Source organism: Myiozetetes cayanensis, unplaced genomic scaffold, assembly GCF_022539395.1.
Source record: "Myiozetetes cayanensis isolate MyiCay16 unplaced genomic scaffold, myiCay2020 scf2-11, whole genome shotgun sequence".
NCBI lineage: Eukaryota > Metazoa > Chordata > Aves > Passeriformes > Tyrannidae > Myiozetetes > Myiozetetes cayanensis.
In genome coordinates this window covers 45,716,102-45,737,876 of record NW_026087411.1, presented here as the reverse complement: position 1 = coordinate 45,737,876, position 21,775 = coordinate 45,716,102, and the positions used below count along the sequence as shown (strand labels likewise).

General features: G+C 35.0%; 1 protein-coding gene across 9 annotated transcripts in view; it reads left to right on the top strand.

Annotated features, from left to right (window-relative positions):
* Positions 1–21,775, top strand: part of QKI (QKI, KH domain containing RNA binding) — a 153,733-nt gene that overhangs the window by 64,279 nt on the left and 67,679 nt on the right. For 4 of the 9 annotated variants that reach the window (XM_050314246.1, XM_050314245.1, XM_050314244.1 and 1 more), the window contains exon 4: positions 20,038–20,088. The exons of the other annotated variants lie outside the window; for them this stretch is intronic. In XM_050314246.1, coding sequence (XP_050170203.1) covers positions 20,038–20,088 — 51 coding nt within the window. The remainder of the gene's footprint in view (positions 1–20,037; positions 20,089–21,775) is intronic. 9 annotated transcript variants of the gene reach the window in all.

Here is a 21,775-nt window from a genome sequence, read left to right as displayed (position 1 = left end):
CTGTTACATTTAGAGTCCTCCCACCACTGTGCTTCAGAACCTGTCCTGTCCTGTGCGGAGTCATCTCTCTAGATAGCTTGGGCAGGTTTACTGTCTGGGGAAGTGATGTTAGTGGACTGATTTCCTCCACTCTCCATGCTTTTTAAAATTATTATTAGTTTTTGACTGTTCAGAGGAGAATAGGCAGTGGGAGTTACTGGATTTTTGTATTTAAGAAAAAGCTTAGAGGAACAGAGCCCTCCTGGGTGAGTCATGTGTTTTGTTTTGTTTTTTGGTTTTTTTTAAGTTTAGTAAGAAAAACCATCTTCAACAAGGATAAGCATGGGAGATCAGCTGGAACCTTGTGTACATTACATCATCTAAGTTGGTTGTCTCATATTTTTGGAGCACAGAGTACTTGAACATTGTGGATTTAATAAGATAATACTGTGGTTAATATTGAATGTATTTGAGTGGTATCATTGTACATTTTAATACCAAATAGTATGATATTGGTTGTAAACCAGTGCTGAGCACCAAATAGAAAACGATTTTCATGCCATTCATTCATCTTTCTAAAGTTCTCCTAAGGTGATTTGTATTGGTTATTAGTTATATTTTTCAGAATGGCCTTTTTGGTGCATAGACCATTGTTGAGGTAATACACACATGTTGATGTTCATAATCCTTGATTAGGATGCAGTTTGTGATGCACACCAGTAAGATGTTTCTTGTAACAGTAAAGATTTGGAAGCTGTATTTAAGACATGGTAGTCACAAACAGGCTGAAGTAAGAATGAGTGATATCTGTCAGTTTGGGGTGTAAGTATTCTTTTTACTATTGGCTCTTGCCTCTTTTTCTGGTGAATAATACTTACAGATGAACTTTCTAGTCTTGCAGTGCAAGATGATCAACTTCCTTGACAGTCTGTGCCATTTAATGATAACTACCTTTATTTTTTGTCATTTTCTCAAAGGGCCTCTCTCTCTGTAGGCTGTACTTCAAAATGCTAATGCACTTCCAAGTTTAAAATGCAGAAGCATTTTTTTCATGGAAGGTTACCCTAATTCTATTTAAAAACTTTTCCCTTCATTTAGAGTCAATGTTGTTGAGAAAAGTCAGTATTTAATAAATTTTTCCAGTTTTTCACTGAATTGTTTGAAATTTGAGGGAGATAAGAAATGGAGTTTAATTTTTATGTGTATTTTGTAAGTATATTTCATATCTGCAAACCTGATTTCCCAGTGCTAACTCTAGAAGAAACTGTGTTGGTTGTGGGAAGGAATTAATTACTAAACCAGTGTCGATCTGATGTGACAGCTACATGGTACTAAATACCATCTCCTTGAGTAAACTATCCATGTACTTTTCCTACCTTGGTCATGGTTCCAGAACCCAAGAGAAAATACAAAAGATGTGCTGGAAAATAAAACATCCAGATATTCTCTGTAGAGGATTTTACTCTGCTGTTTAGGCCTATGAACAGAAGGAATGAATTAGAAATCTTTGTCACATGGCCAAAACACTTGAACTGGCATCACATCTTGAAACTTGCTGACAAATTTCCCCCAGAAAGCAAGGGAAATCCTCAAATTGTTAGTATCTAAAGTTCAACTGGTAATCAGAACATCTCTCTAGGCAGCTTCAACAAATTTAAAATCAAGACCTTAATTACTGAGAATATTGTGATTAGAGCCTGGGGGTACTTGAAAGAGATTATTGGGGAGAGGAGAGGAGTTGCAGGCATTCATCAAAAGCTAATGAATGTGTGACTTTATTAAGACCAAGGCATTTTTTGCTTAGTGTGAAAGTACCTTTCATTAGGAACTGAGGAAAACTAGTAACTTGCACACCAGTTAAAAAGTACTCATTAGTAGAAGTGGAGACTGTCCAATGATGGCAAAGCAAAATATTTTTTTACATTTCCCTTGTAGTACATGAATTCCATGAAACAGGTATTGAGACACTCAAGGGGAGTCAGCCCAGTGCTCTTTAACACACTTAACTGCCATTATTTCACTTAGAGGTGTGTGAAGCCTTACAGCATCAGGCTACTGGCTTGTGGCAGTCTTAGTCAACCCCATTGTGTTTTCCCATTTCTTCCTGTGTTTAGACAAGAATCTCCTCTAGAACAGTGTGTGACGAGAGAGAATTACTCATTTCTACTTCATGAGTAAGCATCTCGTTATGAGACACAGAATTTTTTCCTTAGAATTGGCTATTTCAATTAGAAAGGCAGGCAGCTATGCAATTCTGAATTTGAAGAACTCTGTGCCTTCATCCACTGTAACAGCTTCAAATCTGTTGCAGTTCATATTAGATCATTTGAACTGATGTTTGGTTTCTGACCTACAGTTTACTTGTTCCTACATCACTGTTCACCTTGAAAGCAGAAGTTACGTAAGGTTTCATTGACAGACAAGCTCTCAGTTAGTACTAGTCTTGACCTTTGACTTGTGTAGAGTTGTTAGAGTAAATAGATAATACCATATCTTTGAACTGTCTGATTTTCTGTTTTTATAGTAAGGGTAAAGAGGAATTAGAAACCACCTGTCCTTGGTACCTGCATGAAATCTGAGGAAAATTATCAGAGTGGAAAAATTTAGCTGTCTTCTGGTCAGGATATTTTATCAAATTTATGTTCTGTATAATATTATATATTTTATTATTTGAATGCCTTTTAGTCTCTGAAATATCATCTGATACACTCTGATTTCCAATGGAAGGCCTTAAACATTCAGCTAATAAAGTGATGTTACTGACATCAGATAATATATACTTTGCAGTGCATCTTGTTAAACAAGCCCTGTTATTGCTACCGTATGTGTAAGATGCTTAACTTTCAAATTATCTGAAAAGTACTATGTGTGAACAAATCATAAAGATCTGGTGAAGCTGTTCTGTGTTTCAAAATGGAAGTTTGACCAGCCATCATTGTTCTTATGTTCTGGGAATAAATTGCTTGGCTCAGGCCTGTGGCCTCTAAAATGTATCTTTACATACAAGCATGCTAATAGTGTTTGACAGTTTCATATATCTGTGTTGACAAATCATGGACACAGTTTGGAACAGCAATTTAAAAAAGTTCTGTCACTGGTTGCAAAGATGGGATTTTGACTATTTGTCAATTCCCTTAGGAATTGCAGGGAAAAAATTTCTTTAGGTGACTGGGGCCATTGACATGTGAAAGTGACAAGCAATTCCATGTACATAATACACAACTAGAATGACAGTACTTTCATTAAAAAAAAAAAATCCCTTTCTGACAATGCTGGTGTCATTTCTGGGGGTCAGATGCTTACTTTTCCATTTAGAACTATAACTGGCAGAATCCCTTGTCAATATCCATCCTTAAGGATGGTGTTGATTAAAACTGACTTCTAGTCACTGGAATCTACTGAAACAGTGTGGAGTAGCAGTTGAGCATGTTTGATATGCTGGATTCTGCTTCATTAATTTCTCTTGCAAATCAAAACTGCAACTTGTCTATGTGAGGGAGTTACGTTCACTTTTATTTGCTATCAACTTCTGTGACTGTACATTAAAAGTTACTGTGTGAGCAGGCTCCTTAGCTAAGATTGATACGGCTTATACAGCATGTGTTCTGAATCTACTGCATGCAGGTTATGAACTTGGAATAGAAAATTAAGGCATTCAGAAAGAAGTGTTTTAAGATACTATCCTGGGAACAATTAACTTCAGCATCCAGCATGTCCTACAGTGACATTTCCTCTAAACACACTTTCTCTTCAGTGTGCATGTCTTTGTTAAGTTTGATTTCCGAAACTGATTGATCAGGCTTGGGAGACTTTCTTCGTACTTAATTTTTGACCACTGTAGTATTTTGCCTTTTTTAAAACTCTAAACAATAAAGCCATATTCACGTAAACTTATGTATTCACCATATCACAACTGCTATTTTAATACGCAGTAAAGAATATATCATATTAAACTGTATGAGAATTTGTAGGTAGCTGTGTGAAGAAAAATGCTCTAGCTTAGAATCCAAACCTGTTTTAAGAATATACTTGGTGGTTGATACCACTTTGCCTTCCTAGAGTTTCATTTCAAAACATAGGATGGAATTAAAAATATTTATAGCAGCTTGTAAGCTAGTATTTTTTTTTTCAGTAGTGAGTACTTCAGAAAATAGGCTCTTCTATTTCTATTTCAAAACCTTCATTGCATTTGTAACCACTTATTTTGAATGCAGGAGGAATTGTAAAGCTGGATTTTATTATTATTATTTTTATTAAAGAATTTTGAAGCATGGCCTTTTTCCCTCTTCACTGACAAAACAACATATGCCTCTTGAGTTATATCTGTGGTAATATTTGAGCAGTGACCCTCTGAAGAGATAAGAGTTTGTACTATTAGCGAATAGCATAAACAAAGAAAAGAAAATCATCACTGAAAAAAAAAATCCTCTTACCAAGTTACTGATTTAATTACATAATTAAATGCTAAAGACTGTCTACTAGAAACTGTACTTCAAAGATGTAAAAATGCAGCAATGTGGAAGGTAATAGATGTTATTTCTTGAATTACCCCTGACTGAGGGCTAACTCCTTTTAAGCCTGTTCGTGGGGGTTTTGTAGTTCAGAGCTTCTAGAGTGTTATCTTTGAAATCTTACCTGCATACATTAAGTAAAAAATGTTCAGTTCATATTGACAGTAATGAAGAATGTAGGCACAATTAGCATAGTTATGTATGGGAATGTAAATCTTATAAGGAGAACATTTTCCTGAAGTTTTATGTGAGATTTGACAAACGCTTCTTATTTAAAGTAATTTATTGCAAAAAATGTTTTCATAGCTGCCAGGGGAATGCTCTTACTTTCAAGAGCAGAATGATTTTATTTTGAAGGGAAAAAAAATTTAGGTGCCTGAAGACCTTAAAAATTATTGCAAGGCAGTATTAGTCTTTCAGAAAATATTACTGATATGTATCTGATGCAATGCATCTTTTAGATGGTTTATTTTATACATACCTTTGCCCTTTATTGACTACATACCATATATATCTAGTATATATTGCATATATTTCTGCATGAGCTCAATACAAAGTTGCAACTTCAAGCAGATTTAACACTAGTAAGACACGGGTTTTCATACGTAATGTGAAAAGAAGCTGAAACCTTTGGCTATGATTAACTTTGCTATCAGAACTTGATTATATGTCATTTTGCTCTGAGAGCACTTAAATTGGTTATTGAGCTAATTAAATATGGAAATAACTGACTTAACAAAATACATCTTTAATACTATTAAATACACTTGAAATGTAGACTGGTGAAGTGTAATCAAAGTCCTGCTAGTTTAAATCAACTTCTGTTATACTTTCCTTGTTTATTTGTTTTTCTGTCAGTTCCCTTTGAGGAAAGAACCTTATGATCAAGGATGTAGATTATCCTGAAACTGGAGAAAAGTAGCATGGAGTGTAGTGGAAAAAGTACATCAAGGTAGTCTTGAATCATTGCCTGAATATCTGTGTATAAACAAGTCTGGTTTATAAATTAAAATGCTATGTTTGTTGAACAGAAATTGACGCCTTATTCTGTACCATAGTAGAAATTGTCTTTCTGCAGAATTATTCCTAAGCTTTGGTAGGTGGGAAGCACTGAGAGTGTTAATTGCGTTAGTCTGGGTTGACTAGACTACAGCTCATAGTTCTTTGTGTCTGGCATTTGAACAGAAGTTTTGAAAGCCCTGGGAGACTATGCATACTGAATTGTTCTGAGGTACTGACAAAATTGTCTTCAAACATCTATCTCCATTTTACTTTGTCCAGCAAAATAGTGAAACAAGGTTGAAATAATGAAAATCTACTGTAACCTGAAACTTTTCCCATACTTATTTCTCAGAAAAGGATCAGAAACAAGTTACTGAACTAGGTGAGACTTTAGCAGAGTATCGGTGTTCTTATGTATGGTTGTACAATTTCTTAAAGGTTTAATTTTCTCTCAAAGGGGTAATAGTGTTGAAAATTATCTAATAATATTAAAACAAGGGAGTTAATTTTTCTGAGATTCCACAAATGGCAGATTCAGTGCTATTTTCCCATATTCGTGGTGTGCTGAGATGGATAACTAGCAGTTTTGCAGACTTAACCATCATTCTCATTTAACAACACTACAAAACTCTTTCTAGATTTGTCTACGTTACAACCTTAAACTGTTGGCCTACCCTTCGGTGAATGATTTAGTGTTTGTTATATGGCTGCTTTTTTTTCTTTCTAACGTAAGAATTAATATTGCGATAATCTTGCTTAACAGAAATAATTTCTGTTCGGGGTTGCATTTTGAGTGTGTTCGTTGAGTACTGTGGAACTCTGCTTGCTATTCTGTGTGGGAAAGGCCAGACTTAGTTTGAGCCTTATGGGAATTTTCTTGTCCTGTGTGAAGATTCAGTCTACTTAAATGTGGGAATGGAGTTATAACTATTTTATTCAGGGAGAAAAGCAGCATGCCTGTATGATTCTTGAGTAGCTATCAATTCTTGACAGTTTTTGGTTCTCCATATTTTTTGGGTGGCTGCTGGCAGGCAGAATACAGGTGGTTGTTTACCATACTGGATATGACTCAGGGTCATATTTAGCAATTTTATTGAGTCTGACTGGAAGGCTCTTCTGAATGGAGTAAAAAAGTAAACACAAGGTAATATACCACTGTTCAATTTAAACTTGTTTATAAATGATGACGGTTTTTCATTTTCTTTAGGTCTTCTGGCTTAGTATTAGCCTTTGTTATGCCTGGACTTGGATTGAAATGGATATTACTGATCACAGGTTGCACTTTTGCTGTGTATGACCTACAGTACAGTGTATTAAGCATATGAATGAAATTCAAGTAGCTGTGTAGGTGTTAATAGGTGTGTGGTGGGACAACACAGTTTATCCAGCTGTAGTTGCAAGATTTTATTGTTGGTCTTTACACTTTTCAGATAAAGGGAGGATTTACTGGCAGTCAGTTGCACATATTTGTTAGTTTTTTCTGAGAGTAATTAGCAGTTTCTGTCTGCTATTCATATTTTTTTCATATCTTTTTAGGCAGTAAATAAGGAATGTTTTGAAGTGCGTGCACACCGAATATTTTCTAAAAAATGTCTTTAAAACTTGCAACAACTCTGTTTAAAGTGTGTTGAGTATCTCCATGGAAGGATGACAACAAACAAATGTTTGTTAAGGCCAGGTACACAAACCTCCTTTTCTTTAGAGAAAACTTGTTACTCTTAGAGTAGTACAAAGAACAGTCTCTTAATTGAGTGCCTTTATTTGGCATGTGGGCAGTGAGTGCATATAACCTGAATGTTTGGATATAATACTTATTTAAATTATGATAATTTTTTTTTCTGTGTCTAGTAAGTCTGATGAAGGTGTTACTTTCTTCCTAATCTTTCCATACTGTTCTGTGATCATGTATTGTGGCACAAGGTTGTTATGACTGTTTCCAGTGAGGTTAACATTTCATGGAGGCAGAAAGGAATTGGATGTTCTGGTGTGGAGTTATTTAATTATTTTGAGGGGTTTTTTGACACTGCTTTCTTTGATACTGATTTTGATACTGGTATTGTGGTGTTTTTCTTTGTTGGAATTTTTTAACATTGTTGATAGCAGTTTATTTTAAAAAAATTTCTTCAAACTTGATAGCCAGCAAAATCAGACCCTCGAGTTATAAATGAAAAGCTGAAAACTGGTCTTTCTGTTCTCCTGTCTTCCCTTGCTATAGTCTTGAGTGTTGTACATGTATTGGCTCTGCAGTCTGGAGTCCTGGGAACAGTTTCCTGAATCATGTCTTAAGTATGGACATGGCTGCCTAGTTCTGGGTATTTTTTCTCTACAGTCTCCCATATTTCTCCACGTCAGAATGGTGTTTTATTTTCTTCCTGTTGGACCTTTAAATTCTAGACATCAGATCCCAGTGTTTCACCCTAGACAAACTTTTTTCCTCAGGAAGTGTGATTGTATACCTTAATTTATTGGCCTTTGGTGTTTCTGCTGTGGTGATGCTTAGAAGTGCAATGAAAGAAGTGTTGACAGTGGTGGGTCCTTTCTGTGGGATAAAGTTGCTCTTCACTTTAGTAATTGCATGTTTGTCTGAAATAAAAAAGCAGTTTTTTGAAAGATGGGATCCATAGCACACTTAATAACAGCTCTATCACTGCATGGGTACTCTTGGAGTGGTTATCTGGAATGTTCAGTCCTGCACCCGTACAGAACGATTAATGCATCTCTGGCAATCAGATGGTGCTAAAGGATTGGAGTGACAAACAATGTTTAGCTGACTGACTGACTGAATCCACCTGAAGTACCTGACTGTTTCGATTGATCCACTTGACAGAATTATTTGGTAGCCATTTAAGATGCAGAACTACTGATTTCAAATGTCCCACATATTTACAACCATATGTATTCGAGGGAATTTAATTTTTAGGCTGCTGGGATCTTGGGTATTTAGTTTTAACTAGCTTGCTGAACTCATGAAATATACTGTGATACATAATTTCAGGAACTAAGAGCTAGTAGTTGACTGAAAAATTCTAGATATAAAATTAATTTTTATAGAGAATAATTGAGGGTTTTCTGCGTTGATAATACATGTTTCCATCTAGTAAGTGATCCTCAAATGACCAAGCTGTCTTTGAAGTGGTTGTGAAATACTCATTTATGTTTCAAGTTGACAACACTAGAATTGAGTGTTCATTTAAATTCTGACTGACAAAAAGACCTACAACTTAAATATGTTAGTTCACACTGACTCAAAACAGCATTAATCAGAAAAGATCCTGAGGTAAGCTTTATTACAAACCAAAATAAGTGATAAATTTTAAAGTTACTGATGAGGTTTGAAATATTGAAACTAATCTGGAAACTAGTATGCAGTGAGGACAAGGGTGTTGCAAATACCAAAATTGCTTTTTGCAGCCTGACTAGTGAAATTTTTCAGTATCCAACCTTTTAAACTATATGTTCAGTTTAGCTTGAAATGCACATTTTTGGAATAGATTACTTGGTAGTAAAAAGCAAAAGAAAATAAAAGAAAACCCCCCAATTTTCCATTTCTGAGAAAAATCAGGTACTTTGTCATGTCTTCTGTATACACCTGCAGAAACAAATGTTTTGAAGAGGAAAACACATGCTATTGATTATGTGTTTCATAACACATAAGTAAATCTGATTTTATTTGGTTATTGCAGCCTTCAGACCTATTTTTTGCAGATTAATTCAGTCCATGTTTCATGACTTATAGTGGGGGAGTCTAACAGGTAGAATAACGTGTAACAATTTGAAATGAGTCATATTTGGCATATTATTTGTGTTCCTGTTAAACCCGGTTTCAATTGGCTGTTTTTGCAAGTCAGAATGTTAAGTATAGTGAATTTGATTAGACAATGCTATATCACCAGTCTTGCCAGATGCAGAAATTGGCAGGAATTTGGCATTTTGAGTATGCTTTTTGGATCCTGGTGTTTCACAGTAGTAGGTACAGGATTTTCCCAATATGTTCCTTGGGGAGCCATGTAATAGATGAGCAAGTGTTTGCAGGGGCACCACTGGGAAGGAATATTCAGGTCCGCTTCAGCCATATCATTCTTTACATTAGGCTGTAGTGGGTAGGAGTTCAAATATGCAGCTTATGTTTGCTGCTCAAACAGTTGTTTATAGTGACCCTTAGGGAAGAAGCAACAGAAGGAACAAAAACATTGTATGGGCAGCAACAGCAGGCTGACAGGCCTAGTTTTGCCCTACTGGCTGGTTAAATAAGACTCCTACATGGCGAGAGGAAGGAAAGAGAAAATCATGTTGAACATTTAAAAGAGAGAAAAAAAAAAAAAAAGGCATGTTTGAAGACCCTCAAAATGTCAAAGAATTTGTCACACATTCACGTGTTAGCTTAAAAATGTCAGTTTTTGTAAAAAGCTTATGGCAGAATGTTTCAGGGTCTGCAGCTGGGCTACAGAACTAAACTGATTTTTTTCAGGTTTTTGAACAGAACTGTGAATCAGGCATCTCTTGTAATTTTTACTGCTCTCCTGACCTTGAAAAAGGATCCATGCTCCTGTGAGAGACATCTTGAAGAGTGGTTGTCGATCATGGAATCAACTAAGAAAGCATTTTATTTACTTCACTTACCTGGCTTAAAAGCTCAGCCTGAAGAAAGAACTCTTTCAGCTTCCGTTGTTAATGTACATTGCTGCACAGCTGAGTCACCGAACACACAGGCTTGCTTTTAGGGATCTTTTTTCCACTCCTGTTAGTTTGGAAGTGTTTTTCTGATCTTTTAGAGAAACAACCAACCAACCCCTACCCCCATCCCATTTTATTCTTGCATTTTAGAGTTTTGCAAGAGCAAGCTTTCAAACTGTCAGACCATAGTTATGGGTAACAATATTTTCTAGACTAGTCCATATAATTTTTCAGTAGTTCTTTTTTGATCTCTTAGAGCTGCTGGCAAACATCCTTTCCCACCATTTTAGCCAGTACTCGGTGGATCTCAGACTGTGGGCTGCTTCTAGAGGACCAGGGAACTGTGTCACAAAGAACCATGCTCATACATGTGGTCTAGATACATAAGAAGCTCTAAGTCTGCACTTGTAATAGAACATATGTGTGGGCCTTCCAAAAACAGAACAAAGGACAGGGTGTCAAAATGGTTATTCCTGCCAAAATTATACTAACCACACCATTTCATAATGACTTTGTTTGTATGAATATATTTTTAATATACAATGAAAAAAATTACTGATAATCAATTATTCTGAATGGTTTTTCTATTGACAGTGAAAAATTGATATTCAACAATTCAACAACTTTACCTGTGATGCTTATTACCAACACATTTGTCATTAAATATACAAACAAGTGAGTTTTGGTTAATTTGAAGATGCAGTGAGCTTCGATATTGATAACAACATGAAAAATGACCAAAGATAATACTTAGTTATCCACTATCATGTATATATTAAATTAATTGTAAGATCAATTTCATTCCCTGATGAGCTATGTTCTGAGTAATGTGCACTTAGATATTTGCTTCTTAAACACTGATAAAGGCAATCTGTCGGAATGTTTTTAAGACAATAGCTATTTAATGAATAGCTTGTGCGTACAGGAGAAAAGAATAAGCTTGATTGCTTACAATCTGACATTTGAAAAAGCATTTTTTAGATCTCTCTATTTGCATATCTAATTGCTATGTAATCAAAACTAAGTGAACTGTAGCTACTTGAAACTAAAAAATGAAAGGCAATCATCTTTAGAGGGGGAGATATCCCACTCATATGCAAGCCTGTTTGAATATTAGAATTATATTCTTCTTGTGTTTAATTATAGGTGTTTGACTGAGCAGTAAATTTATGCCTGTGTATTAAAGAAGTGAATGTGACCCTGAAACATCAGCTTTCCTTTGTTGGAGCAAAGCATTGGCATTGAGAGAACTTAACAGTGTTGTGTATTTTGGTGATAAGGGATTGTGCCAGAATAGCTGTTAATTACCTGCTTTGTTTGATATGGAAAGTAGTGGTTCCACAGTTTTCTTCCCACCAGTGACAGTACTCAATTAAAACTTGTATTAAACAGTGATAATGCCCTCGTTTATCTGGTGGAGAAGACGTGAGGTGAAGAAAATTAACAGGATATTTTCAGCTGTTTGAAGATGGCTTTGTTTTGTTTGGTTTTTGGTTGGGTTTTTTTTTTTTTTTTTCCTGAACCTGGGGACAGTGTAAAGTTTTGTCTTTTTTGGTGTGAGTGTGTGGTGGGCTTTGGTTATTTTATTTATTTTTTTAAATCTTTGTGACTCTTAAGTCTTGCCATTTAATGATAGTGGCTATAGTAGAATTGAAAAAAAACCCACAAAACCCTAACTGCAATGCTGAAGTTATAAATTTGGGAGACACTTGCCCTGTGCTTATCCTGTTCCATGTCATTCCTCTATGGGAAGCATCTGTTGGTGTAGGTTCTTATTTCGCTATTTTTTTAAAATTTACTGTATCATGACATGGTATCTTACATGTCAGAAAAAGTGTATTTTAAAATTAAATTGAGTTTCTCTGTGTCTTTGTAGCATGTTTCCTAATGCAGTCTGAGATAGTCTTCTCAAAGTAGCATCTATTTTTTGCATATCTAAATAGAAATAACAAGGAGGAGTAAAGCAAGGAAGTTAACACAGAAGACTTGGTAGTATTTTGTTTTCTTCAGATACCAATGCTAAAGAATATTCTAACAGTAAGAATGTACAAACTAAATCAGTAGGCAGTAACAAAGGGTATAAAATTGTTAGAGTAGCGCTTAAATGTTTTTTATTTCATTCATCCACAGAAATTAAGGAATGGCTTGGTTGCTTTCCTTATGAAGTTTGAAAGGTCTGTTCAGCAAGCTTGAACAGCTTTATTCTGGAGTGAAAACTGAATGGTTGATGCTAGACTAATTTGGCCAAAAATATGAAACAGTAAGTGAAAAGGAGTAATTACTGTAGCAGCTTTAAAGCGTGTACACGAAGTTCTTTTGAAGAGCTCAGTGGATATGGCAATGCATGGTAATTCAACTAGAACTTCAGAGCTTCAGCTGTTGGGTGAATAGAGGTCACATGCAGAGAGTAAGATTGGTTGCCTGCAGTAATTAGGCACAATTAATAAAGTCTGTTCAGAAGGCATACTGCGCATACTGAATGGTTAGCAGTAATGACTAGTCTTATATATAACCTTACACAAACAAAAATCATTACAGATAAATCAGTGTCTTAAAAGACTTCATACAGGGTGGAAACTCAGAGGGTTTTCTTGTTTTGTTTAAAACTTAAACATAGTGTCATTGTTAAAGAGCAGAATGCTAGATTTTATTTTGTAGTGGAACTTGGTAATCTCACAGCGTGCAGGCAAACTGTGGTGAAAAGTCAGGTTAAGGAAAAAAAGTTTTTAATGGTATGAATTGATCATGATTCACAGAAAGAAAACTGTAGAAAGCCCATCTTAGATGAGATCTCACAAATGGCATGTTTCTTAAGTAGTCTGCTTTTCTTTTGAAGTAAATTTTTTCAGGGCGTAGGAAGTGATACATTTCATTAAATTATTTATTTGTATCTCATTAAGAACATGATTATTAATTATATTTTCTTTAGGTAATTCATAAAGTCAGTAAATGGAGATTTGTTCCTACTCACCACACAATTCCCCTTTCATGCAAATAAATGGTGATAAGCATTAAATAAGAATTTGATAAGATGTTTTATGATCTGGCATTTTGAAGGGGAGTGAACTCTGTTTCTTTAGCTGTGTGGTTTTTTTTTTCTTCCAGTTTTCTTTCTTCTGCACTGTAAAAAAGAAAAAAGGCATGTGAATTTGACATGCATTCAGATTAGCAAAATAATTTCATAGCATAGCAGTGCTGCAGTACAGTATTAGTATAACTGTGTTAGCTCATGCATTTAGGATTAGGTTCTGCAGTGATTAAGTGGCTTCCTGTGATCAGAAGTGCCCACTGAATAGTCATTTCACTTTACAGGTGAGTGTTGCAACCCACACTGTCCAACCACAGATAGTTTTTCTAACACTGAAGCTAGTTTGGTAAGGCTTCCTCTGACTATCATGCATGTAGTATAAAATCCCAACCTTAAAAAAAGTTGAGGACTGTGATCTTCAAGGATGGATAGTCTTAAATGGACATATTCTACTTTTTGTTCTCTGTAAAGCAAATATAACAAGGTGGTGAGATTTTTCTGTTTAAATTCAATTGTTCTGATTATGTTTCATTGACTTTGGTCACTTGAAAAAAATTTCCTTAAATTTTTTTTGAGCATTTCCTTTATTTTTCATTTCAGTTACATTTTTGAGGAACTCTTTCATATATTTTCTTTTAGAGAAATTTTCTATTTCCATATACAGATTTTTAAAATCATGTTATGATATTCAGATTTTCTCATAGAGAGGAAAAAACTTCTGTATTAAAATTATTTACAGTGTTAAAATGTGAAAAAAGAAACGAACTTTTCCTCCTTTAGCAATTGCTCGCTCCTAGACCCTTTTTGCATGAGCATTCTTTCCTTTTATGTTCTTCACTATTCTTCTAGGACTTGCAGTCATTTTGGGAGGTATTGCCATGTTATGATTGTGCAGTAGAGTGAGGTTCCAAAGTCAAAGACTGAATGGTAATTCTCTTTTCCAGTCTACGATTTGGGTTTTGTTGGTTTTTTGGTGTGTGGTTTTTTATTTGTGTTTTGGTTTGGTGTTTTTGGTGTTGTGGTTTTCTTGTTTGTTTGTTTTTGTGTGTGTGTGTGTGTGTGTGGTTTTTTTGTTTGTTTGGTTTTTTATAATGCCAGCTGGAGTTCACAAATCAGGTAATTTTCTGCACTCACCTCATGGACAATTTTTCATTAATTTCATTAAAGTTGGACAAAAATGGTTGCGTAAAGTCACACTTGATCAAATAGGAAAAACTTAACTATCTCAGTACTTTTGAATAAAAGATTAAATTGCTTCTACCAAGAAGTTTTAGGATATGAAAAATCTAGAAGCTGAGAGCTTTTATTTCTGCAAGTAGTCCTCCCAAAGAACATTATTTGTTAAGCGTCCTTTTGACAGGGTTTATGTAGCACGTGAGGAAAATTCAGACCTCTTATCTCCCCCTATAATCTGAGTTGATGGTACTTGTCATTTGCAATATATATACACCTGCTAAACATGCTTTTTTTCTCTCTGATGAAAACAGTCCTGCTGAAAGCATGTCATAAAACTTGGTTTTATTGCGGATGTGCGCAGTGAATCATAATTTCTAGCAGGCTCAGATCATGCCTATGTAGGATCAGTATTTCCACTTTTTGGCTACATAACGATGTATTTGCATGCATCTGGTATTTGAAGTATTGTCTCTAACAAGGTCACTCTGAGCACAACTACGTAAGATTTTTTTGAAGTAGATAACAATGATGATATTGATGTTCTTTATCCTTTCTCTCCCTTTTCTTAGCCATGTGGACAGTTGAGAATGTGATTAAGGAGTAAAGATTCAAAATTTATTGTGAAAGAAAGGAAGGAGAATTTACTAGTTAGCCCTTGGTATGTATGTACCTCAAAGCTAAGAATTTTTTTTTAAATCAGATTTTGAGTGTTTGAGAATTCTCATCAAGAAAATGTGATGAATCCATTTAGAAACAAACTAATTCAACGTATAGTGTGGTCAAGTTATGACAACCTTGGATGCACTCTCAACCAATTTTTAATGATTACTGTCAGAGCAGTTCTTTTCTGTTGAAAAGTAATTGCCTATGATATGTAGGAGGCCAGATTAAATAATCCTGACTATTCCTTCTGGTCAAAGTCTCTGAAATTGGGGAAAAAATTACTTGGAGTTAAGCTTAAGTATAAAAGGAGGGATAATGGTCAAGATATACAGAATATCTATATATCTAAATATATCTATAGGTAGATGTAGATATAATATAGATACATAGCGTGTGTGTATACTACTGAACTGTAACAATTCTACAATCAAGTTGCATTTTACGTGTTTGGGGCTTTTTTATCAGTGTCTTTTTGTATGCATCATGGACTTCGTACATTCCTATATATTAAAGTGAAAATAGCTTGTTGGTAAGGATCAAGCTAAAAGTTTGGGATTCCAGTATGGTTTACATTAATCTCAGAGAACTAAAATTTCAATCGTGTAGAATATTTTCTCTTTTCGTGTGTGTGTACATTAAGTACTGTTGCTTTGGTCATACTGTATGCTCATCTGTACGACAAATTTGAGATTCTTCAAGGACTGTGAAAAAGAAAAGGAGGCAAGGCAGAATCGTACTAGACAGACAGCAGGAAATGCGGTTCTGCAGCAGGTTTAATGAGATGAACAAGACCAGACCTAAGGGATCAGGGGGGAACTGAGAACAAGGTGTTAAGTCTCCGCAAAATTGTGATAACAGTATCAAAAGGATTTTTTTCCCTTCCTAAACATATTGATATATGCCCATTTATCTGTGATTTTTACATTTTCTGTGATGATAAACAGTTTCTTGCTTTCTGCAGCTGAAATTTTTCATATGTATCAGACTATATATTTGAATCCTAGTCTGTTCACTCTGTCTTCATTCCAGCAGTTGCAGTGGTTATAGTGTTAAGAGATATGTAATTACTTGGAGGAGGGGAGTGAATACTGGGACATACAGAACTTGCAGAGTGAGTGGATTTCAGTATCCTTGAACTGTGTGCTTGTCAGCATACCACAAAAAAAAAACCCCAGGCTTATTCCCTTAAGGAAGGGAAATATTTGAAATGCACAAAATGAAAAGCTCACTGTGGAGCTTTGTTCTAGTAATTTCTGTATCTGGAGTTTCGGGTGTTACGTGCTTCTTCAGAGGTAATTGAGCTACCCTTTGGACTCTTGGTAAATATATACAGTGCAAACTTTCTTTCTTAGTTTAATTCTTCATTTTCTTAGTACCTGTACTTATGTAGGTATATTGGAAAAACTGTTTGCATGCCTGGGGTTTTGAATCTTTGTAGTATTTTTATGTAATATTTGATGATCAGATTTTTATTTGCTGGTATCTTCAGAGTAACAAATTGGAGTAACATCTGCCTAAACTAGGGAAGCATTTTAGAACTTTTAGTAATCCTACCTGTTGTATTATGTTAGAGCAAGTTGTTAAAACAGTTTATATACATTTAAGTGCCCAAATAAAACCATCAATTTTTGCTTTCAGACCCCTCATTTTTTTGTTGGGTTTTTTTTTTTTGTTCACCCACTGATTTGTCTGTGTATTTTATCCTGTTAGTTTGCTTTAACTTTTTCATAGCTGATGCTGTGCCTACTTTTTAGTTGGCATATACTGCAACTGCAGTGTATGCCTTGCTTGCCTTGTGAAGCTTGAATGCTAGTGTGTTAAGTAATTGCATGTTGTGTACTAAGACAGTCACTAAAACTTCATTGCAGTCACTTTCAGACTTTTTTGTCTCATTAGAAGAATGTGACATTCTACTTAAAAAAGTGAAATAAATCTTATTGACCAGGCTGTGGGGTGGGGAGGATATGAAGGTTATACTGTGTATGCTTGGCTGAGCATGACTAGCACTGAAAACTTGGTTTTTACTTTAGTTGAGTATTACTGTAGTTTGTTAAATAGTTAAAACATGCTTTACTAAGAGAGGAGAAAAAACCCCTATAAACAATTTTTGCTGATGATTTTCTGACTTACACGAGCACTTTTTTGTGAAAAGTGCCTTTCCCTGTGAGACTGTATGATTTTGCAGCAGGAATTTTGAGTATATGGTCTACGCATAGTTTATAAATTACAGCAGCAGATTGATTTCTTTCAGATTCCTGTGGAGAACAGCACTGAAACTGGTAGTTGGGATACTTTGATTTAATTTTTTTTTTTCCAAAAGTCAGTCAGTCACTTCTGTTCCATAACATTTAAATGGGATTTAATACTTTGTATGAAGTAGTTGCATAGGCAGAAATGTTGCATGTGTAGGATGTGTTGCATAGTAAAAAGAGTATTAAAAATATTCTTTTAAAAACAAGTAAGATGTTTTTGTGTCATTCATATGTTTGGTAAACTTAAAGTGAATTCTACACAATATAAATACACTTTTCTTTATAAAGGTGACATAATGAATATTGAAAAAAACACATATATCCTTAAATTAGAATTTAATTCATAGTGTCTTTACTTAAGTTTTCATCAAATTATGCAGGATTGAAGAGGCTCACACACTTTTAAGTGGAGTAATGCCTGAGCTCTGTAAGCTAATCATATTACTAGTCCTCAAAGGACGAAATCTTCTTGCCATTGCAAATTATTGAAGGTTTTCTGTGAGTGGTATGGCACTGTATTTGGATTGATCTAGTGGTCAGTTCCCATTAAAAGCTTTAGGACATCTGTTCCCACTGTTTCGTGTTCATCCTCAGGAGTCAGTTGAGTTTGTGAGTTTCTTCATTGGCTACTGCACAATTGTCTAAGGAGCAGGGGCAGCTCAGTGGAAGTAACAGAGTCAGGACTGCTATTTTCAGTGACAACTGGTTGTTAAATACACTCAACTTGCAGAGTTAAACTTCACCTTCATATTCGATATATGAGATACATGAATGTCTGCATTAAAATGTTTTCACTTCAACTTCATTTGCTATATCACCATAAATTTCACCCAGAAGAGTAGGAAGGTTTTGATGAAAACAATTCTTGTTCAACAGAAGGAGAAATTAGTATAATTTGTGTTTTGTTTTTTTTTTTCTTCTTTTCTGTAGGTTTAGTTCAGTCTTGTGTATGATTCTGGAATCTGATGCTTTCTAGATCTCTAAGTCTCTCTTCTGAACTAAACTTGATTTTCTTAATTTTGATTTTTTGTAATTCCTTTTTTGAAATGTTCCTTTTTTTCTTTCCTTTTTTTTTTTTTTTCTATTTAATTCCATTCCCTCTTTATAGTTTCATATATGGAGGGGAAAAAAATCAAAACGCCAAGCATGCCTCCTTCCAACCAACCAAAAACCTTCCATCCCAACCAACCAAAAAAAACCCACCAAAGAATACTAAAAACCCACCCCAAACACAAACCAACCGTCCCAAAATACTACAAACCAAAGTAACCCCCCTTTGAATTATGCCACTGGAGCATTTAATTAAGTGCCAGTGTTGTTTGAATTGGTGCCTTTTGGCTGTTGCAGCTGGAGAAGTAACATTATAATTGTTGGAAATAGAGATTTGAGTTGAGTAATAGACCTAAGGTAAAGATGTTCAGGTGTTTGACTTGTCTAATATTGGTTTAGCATTTCAACAAGATCACATTCCGTGTACGAACATGAGTGATGAGGAACTTCAGCCAGTTCACAGACTTGACTTAAAACATTGGCTATATAATCCTGTACTGGTTGAGTGTAGTTTTTCTGTGATAGAAAGTTTATGAGAATTTATGTTATGTTTAAATAGTGTTCTAAGGATGTACTTTGGTTATATTTTTCTCATTTTTAGGCATCATGCTTTTGCTTCTCTTGATGATTGCACATTTTTCATAAGCAACATCTTTAATTTCCCTTTTTACAAAAAGTAAATAAATTTGACTTTCCTTTTTCTTATATAGTAAATACATAGTTGAAGTGTGGGTGGAAGGAAGAGAGAAAGGGCTTTGAACAATTTTTTGAATGGATTATATGGTACCATCCCATCTCGCTTAAAATTAATGAGCTAGTTTAGTTGCCCCAACAGTAATGGGCATTAGTTAAAATAAACTATCTTCCTTGCTAATTTGCATCTGGTATAAATTTGACTTTTAATTTTATGTTACTTTTAAATTAGCCTTGAGCTATAAGATGTAATATTCTATTTTTTTAGGAAAAAACATTACAGCTGCTTTTATAACTGCATCACTATAGCATACGTGCAAACCGCCTTACAGGCCATGTAAGTAGTGGAAAGGGAAGTCACGTTTTTCCTCCCTTGTATAGCTAGCCAGCTTGTGGGTTTTTCTCTCTTTTCCATTAGCAGACAACTTCTAACAGTTATTTTCCTACTTATTTTTCTGTTTTGAAACATAAAGAGTCCCTGAAAGGGACTTGAGTTTTTCTCCTAGTCTATTGCATTTTATCTTAGAATTTTAAAATGCAAACTCAATCAAATTTCTAGTTGAATTTTTCCCCTCTTTTTTTTTTCCTTAGCAAGCATAATGTTAAATCATAAATATGTGTGCAAATCACCACTACCACTAGTAGTGGTAGTGCAAGAATACTTCACTCTGGAAAGGGATTTTTGTGTTATTCATCATTTAAACGAAGGAGAACTTAAAGGAAGTAGGGGTGAGGAGAAAAAAAAATGAGGTTTGTTCTTTCTTCTGTGACTTACACTCTATCGACTTTTACAGTGTTTTTCCTTAACTAGATTGTCTTGTATTACGGCTTTTTGAAATTTCAGTCTCAAGTAAAAAGAAGAGATAATTTATATTCATCACAGGGGGGGGAAAAACTTAACACCTCCCCCCCACACACACAAACAAACCCTTATTCCAACTTTTCATGCCTCTCAAACATCTTAAGGAAGCAAAATAGGGCACAAGCCCAATGTTTTTTTGCTTTTCAGGTCTCCTTTAACAGCAGAGACAGCCATGATCCAGCAGTTTTGGAGGTAGAGGCAAGTAAATGTTTTACTTCTTGTAAACATTCCAGTAAGTTTTTGCAAATCACCTATTATTTGAGGAGACTCTGGTTGAAAAAGAATCTCAGCCCCTTCCCTAAATGGCTTTGTATAATTCTATGTGAGGAAAATGATAGTTAAGTTCCTATTGATTATTGACAGGCTTCCCATGAGTTATACACTGTTGCAATATCTAACTGCAAAAATATGCAAGTTTAATATTGGTAAGATTTTTGTGACAATAGTTGCTGAAGTTTTTTCTTTTGAACCTGTCTTCAAAATGTAAATTGTTTTCAGTGGCCCATCATAGTGATTTTCTTTCTAAAAAAAAAATCTGTGTCTACTGTTTTCTACCTCCAAATGCTGGTATTCAAATCATCTCTCTGGCATTCTTTCTAAGGACATTTTAACAAGCTTTTAAGTACTAGTAATAAACCTGATTATTTCTCTGCTAGGGACATTTCTGAGAGCTCATGTTGATTTTCTTCTGAAGATACCACATCCTCTAAGGGCTGTATTGGAAGTACAGGAAGAATTGTCCATCTCTTTTGCTGAAATTTTTTGGACCTTTCTATTCCTTATCGTGAATAAAACCAGACAATTTGCATTGTTTCATAACAATAGAGGATTGCACGTATTGGAGTCTTTCAGTCAACTTCTCTTTTGGGAGGTGGAAAAAAATGTTCTAGTCCATGTTAGAGGGTTACAGTGGAAACAGGAAAGAAGCTAGACTTTGATCAGTTAATGTGAGAGAATAGTTCGGTGGGATAAAAAAACTTCCTAGTTAATAAGCTGTATTGACCCAAATAAATAGAGGTGCCATTTTGAGAAGGGACAGGATGGGGAAAAAAGCAGCCAGATCTGGAAGTGGGAGGTCAGCACCTGTTAGTTGGCAGTACATCTTTGTAATTTGTTGGAAATGCATTTTGAAGAAAATTATTATGCTTTGTGCTTTCCTGAAGCACAGGGAACATTTAGAATGAAGGAATTTACCTTTCTGTCTAGGATGTTAGCAAAGTGTGGAATTACTCTTGTCCTCAATTCGCGTGCAGTGCTGTCTTACTTTCGAAGGTGGATGAAACCACTGTAGAACATAAGAAAGGCATGCACATAATGACCTTTTTTACCCAGTCTTACCGTCTTCAGCATTTGTAATTCAGAAGTACATTAATTAATTGACTTTGTGTGGGCAGATAAGCATGCAATCTGAAAATGTATATAATAGACATTTTAACAAAAGAACCTTGGAACTTGTCTTCTGAAGAGTAGAAGCAGTTAATTATTTTAATAACTTTTGCATGTCTCTAATAATGTACTGGAATGTATTAGAACCTGCTTGCTGTTAGATACCTTCAGACTTCATTAACCCATCAAGGATTTGCTTTGCTTCTGCACCTTTATACTATAATGACGTTCTGTTTGGTTCTTTTAATCTGTATTTATTCATAACACTTCTCTACTCAGTAATATCTTGGGTAGCTGAGGCAAATGGCTAGATCTACCCATGTGGCACTGTGTTGAAAAAGTGGAACTTGTAAGTTTTTGTAAGCCTTAATTTTTCATATTATGGTGACTTGCGATAGAGATGTGATAATTTGGTTAATAATAGATCTTGGTTTGCACGCTCAGTTTAACTCAAAATGATGCAAATGAAGATGTCAGCAAATTCACTATATTTAATGAG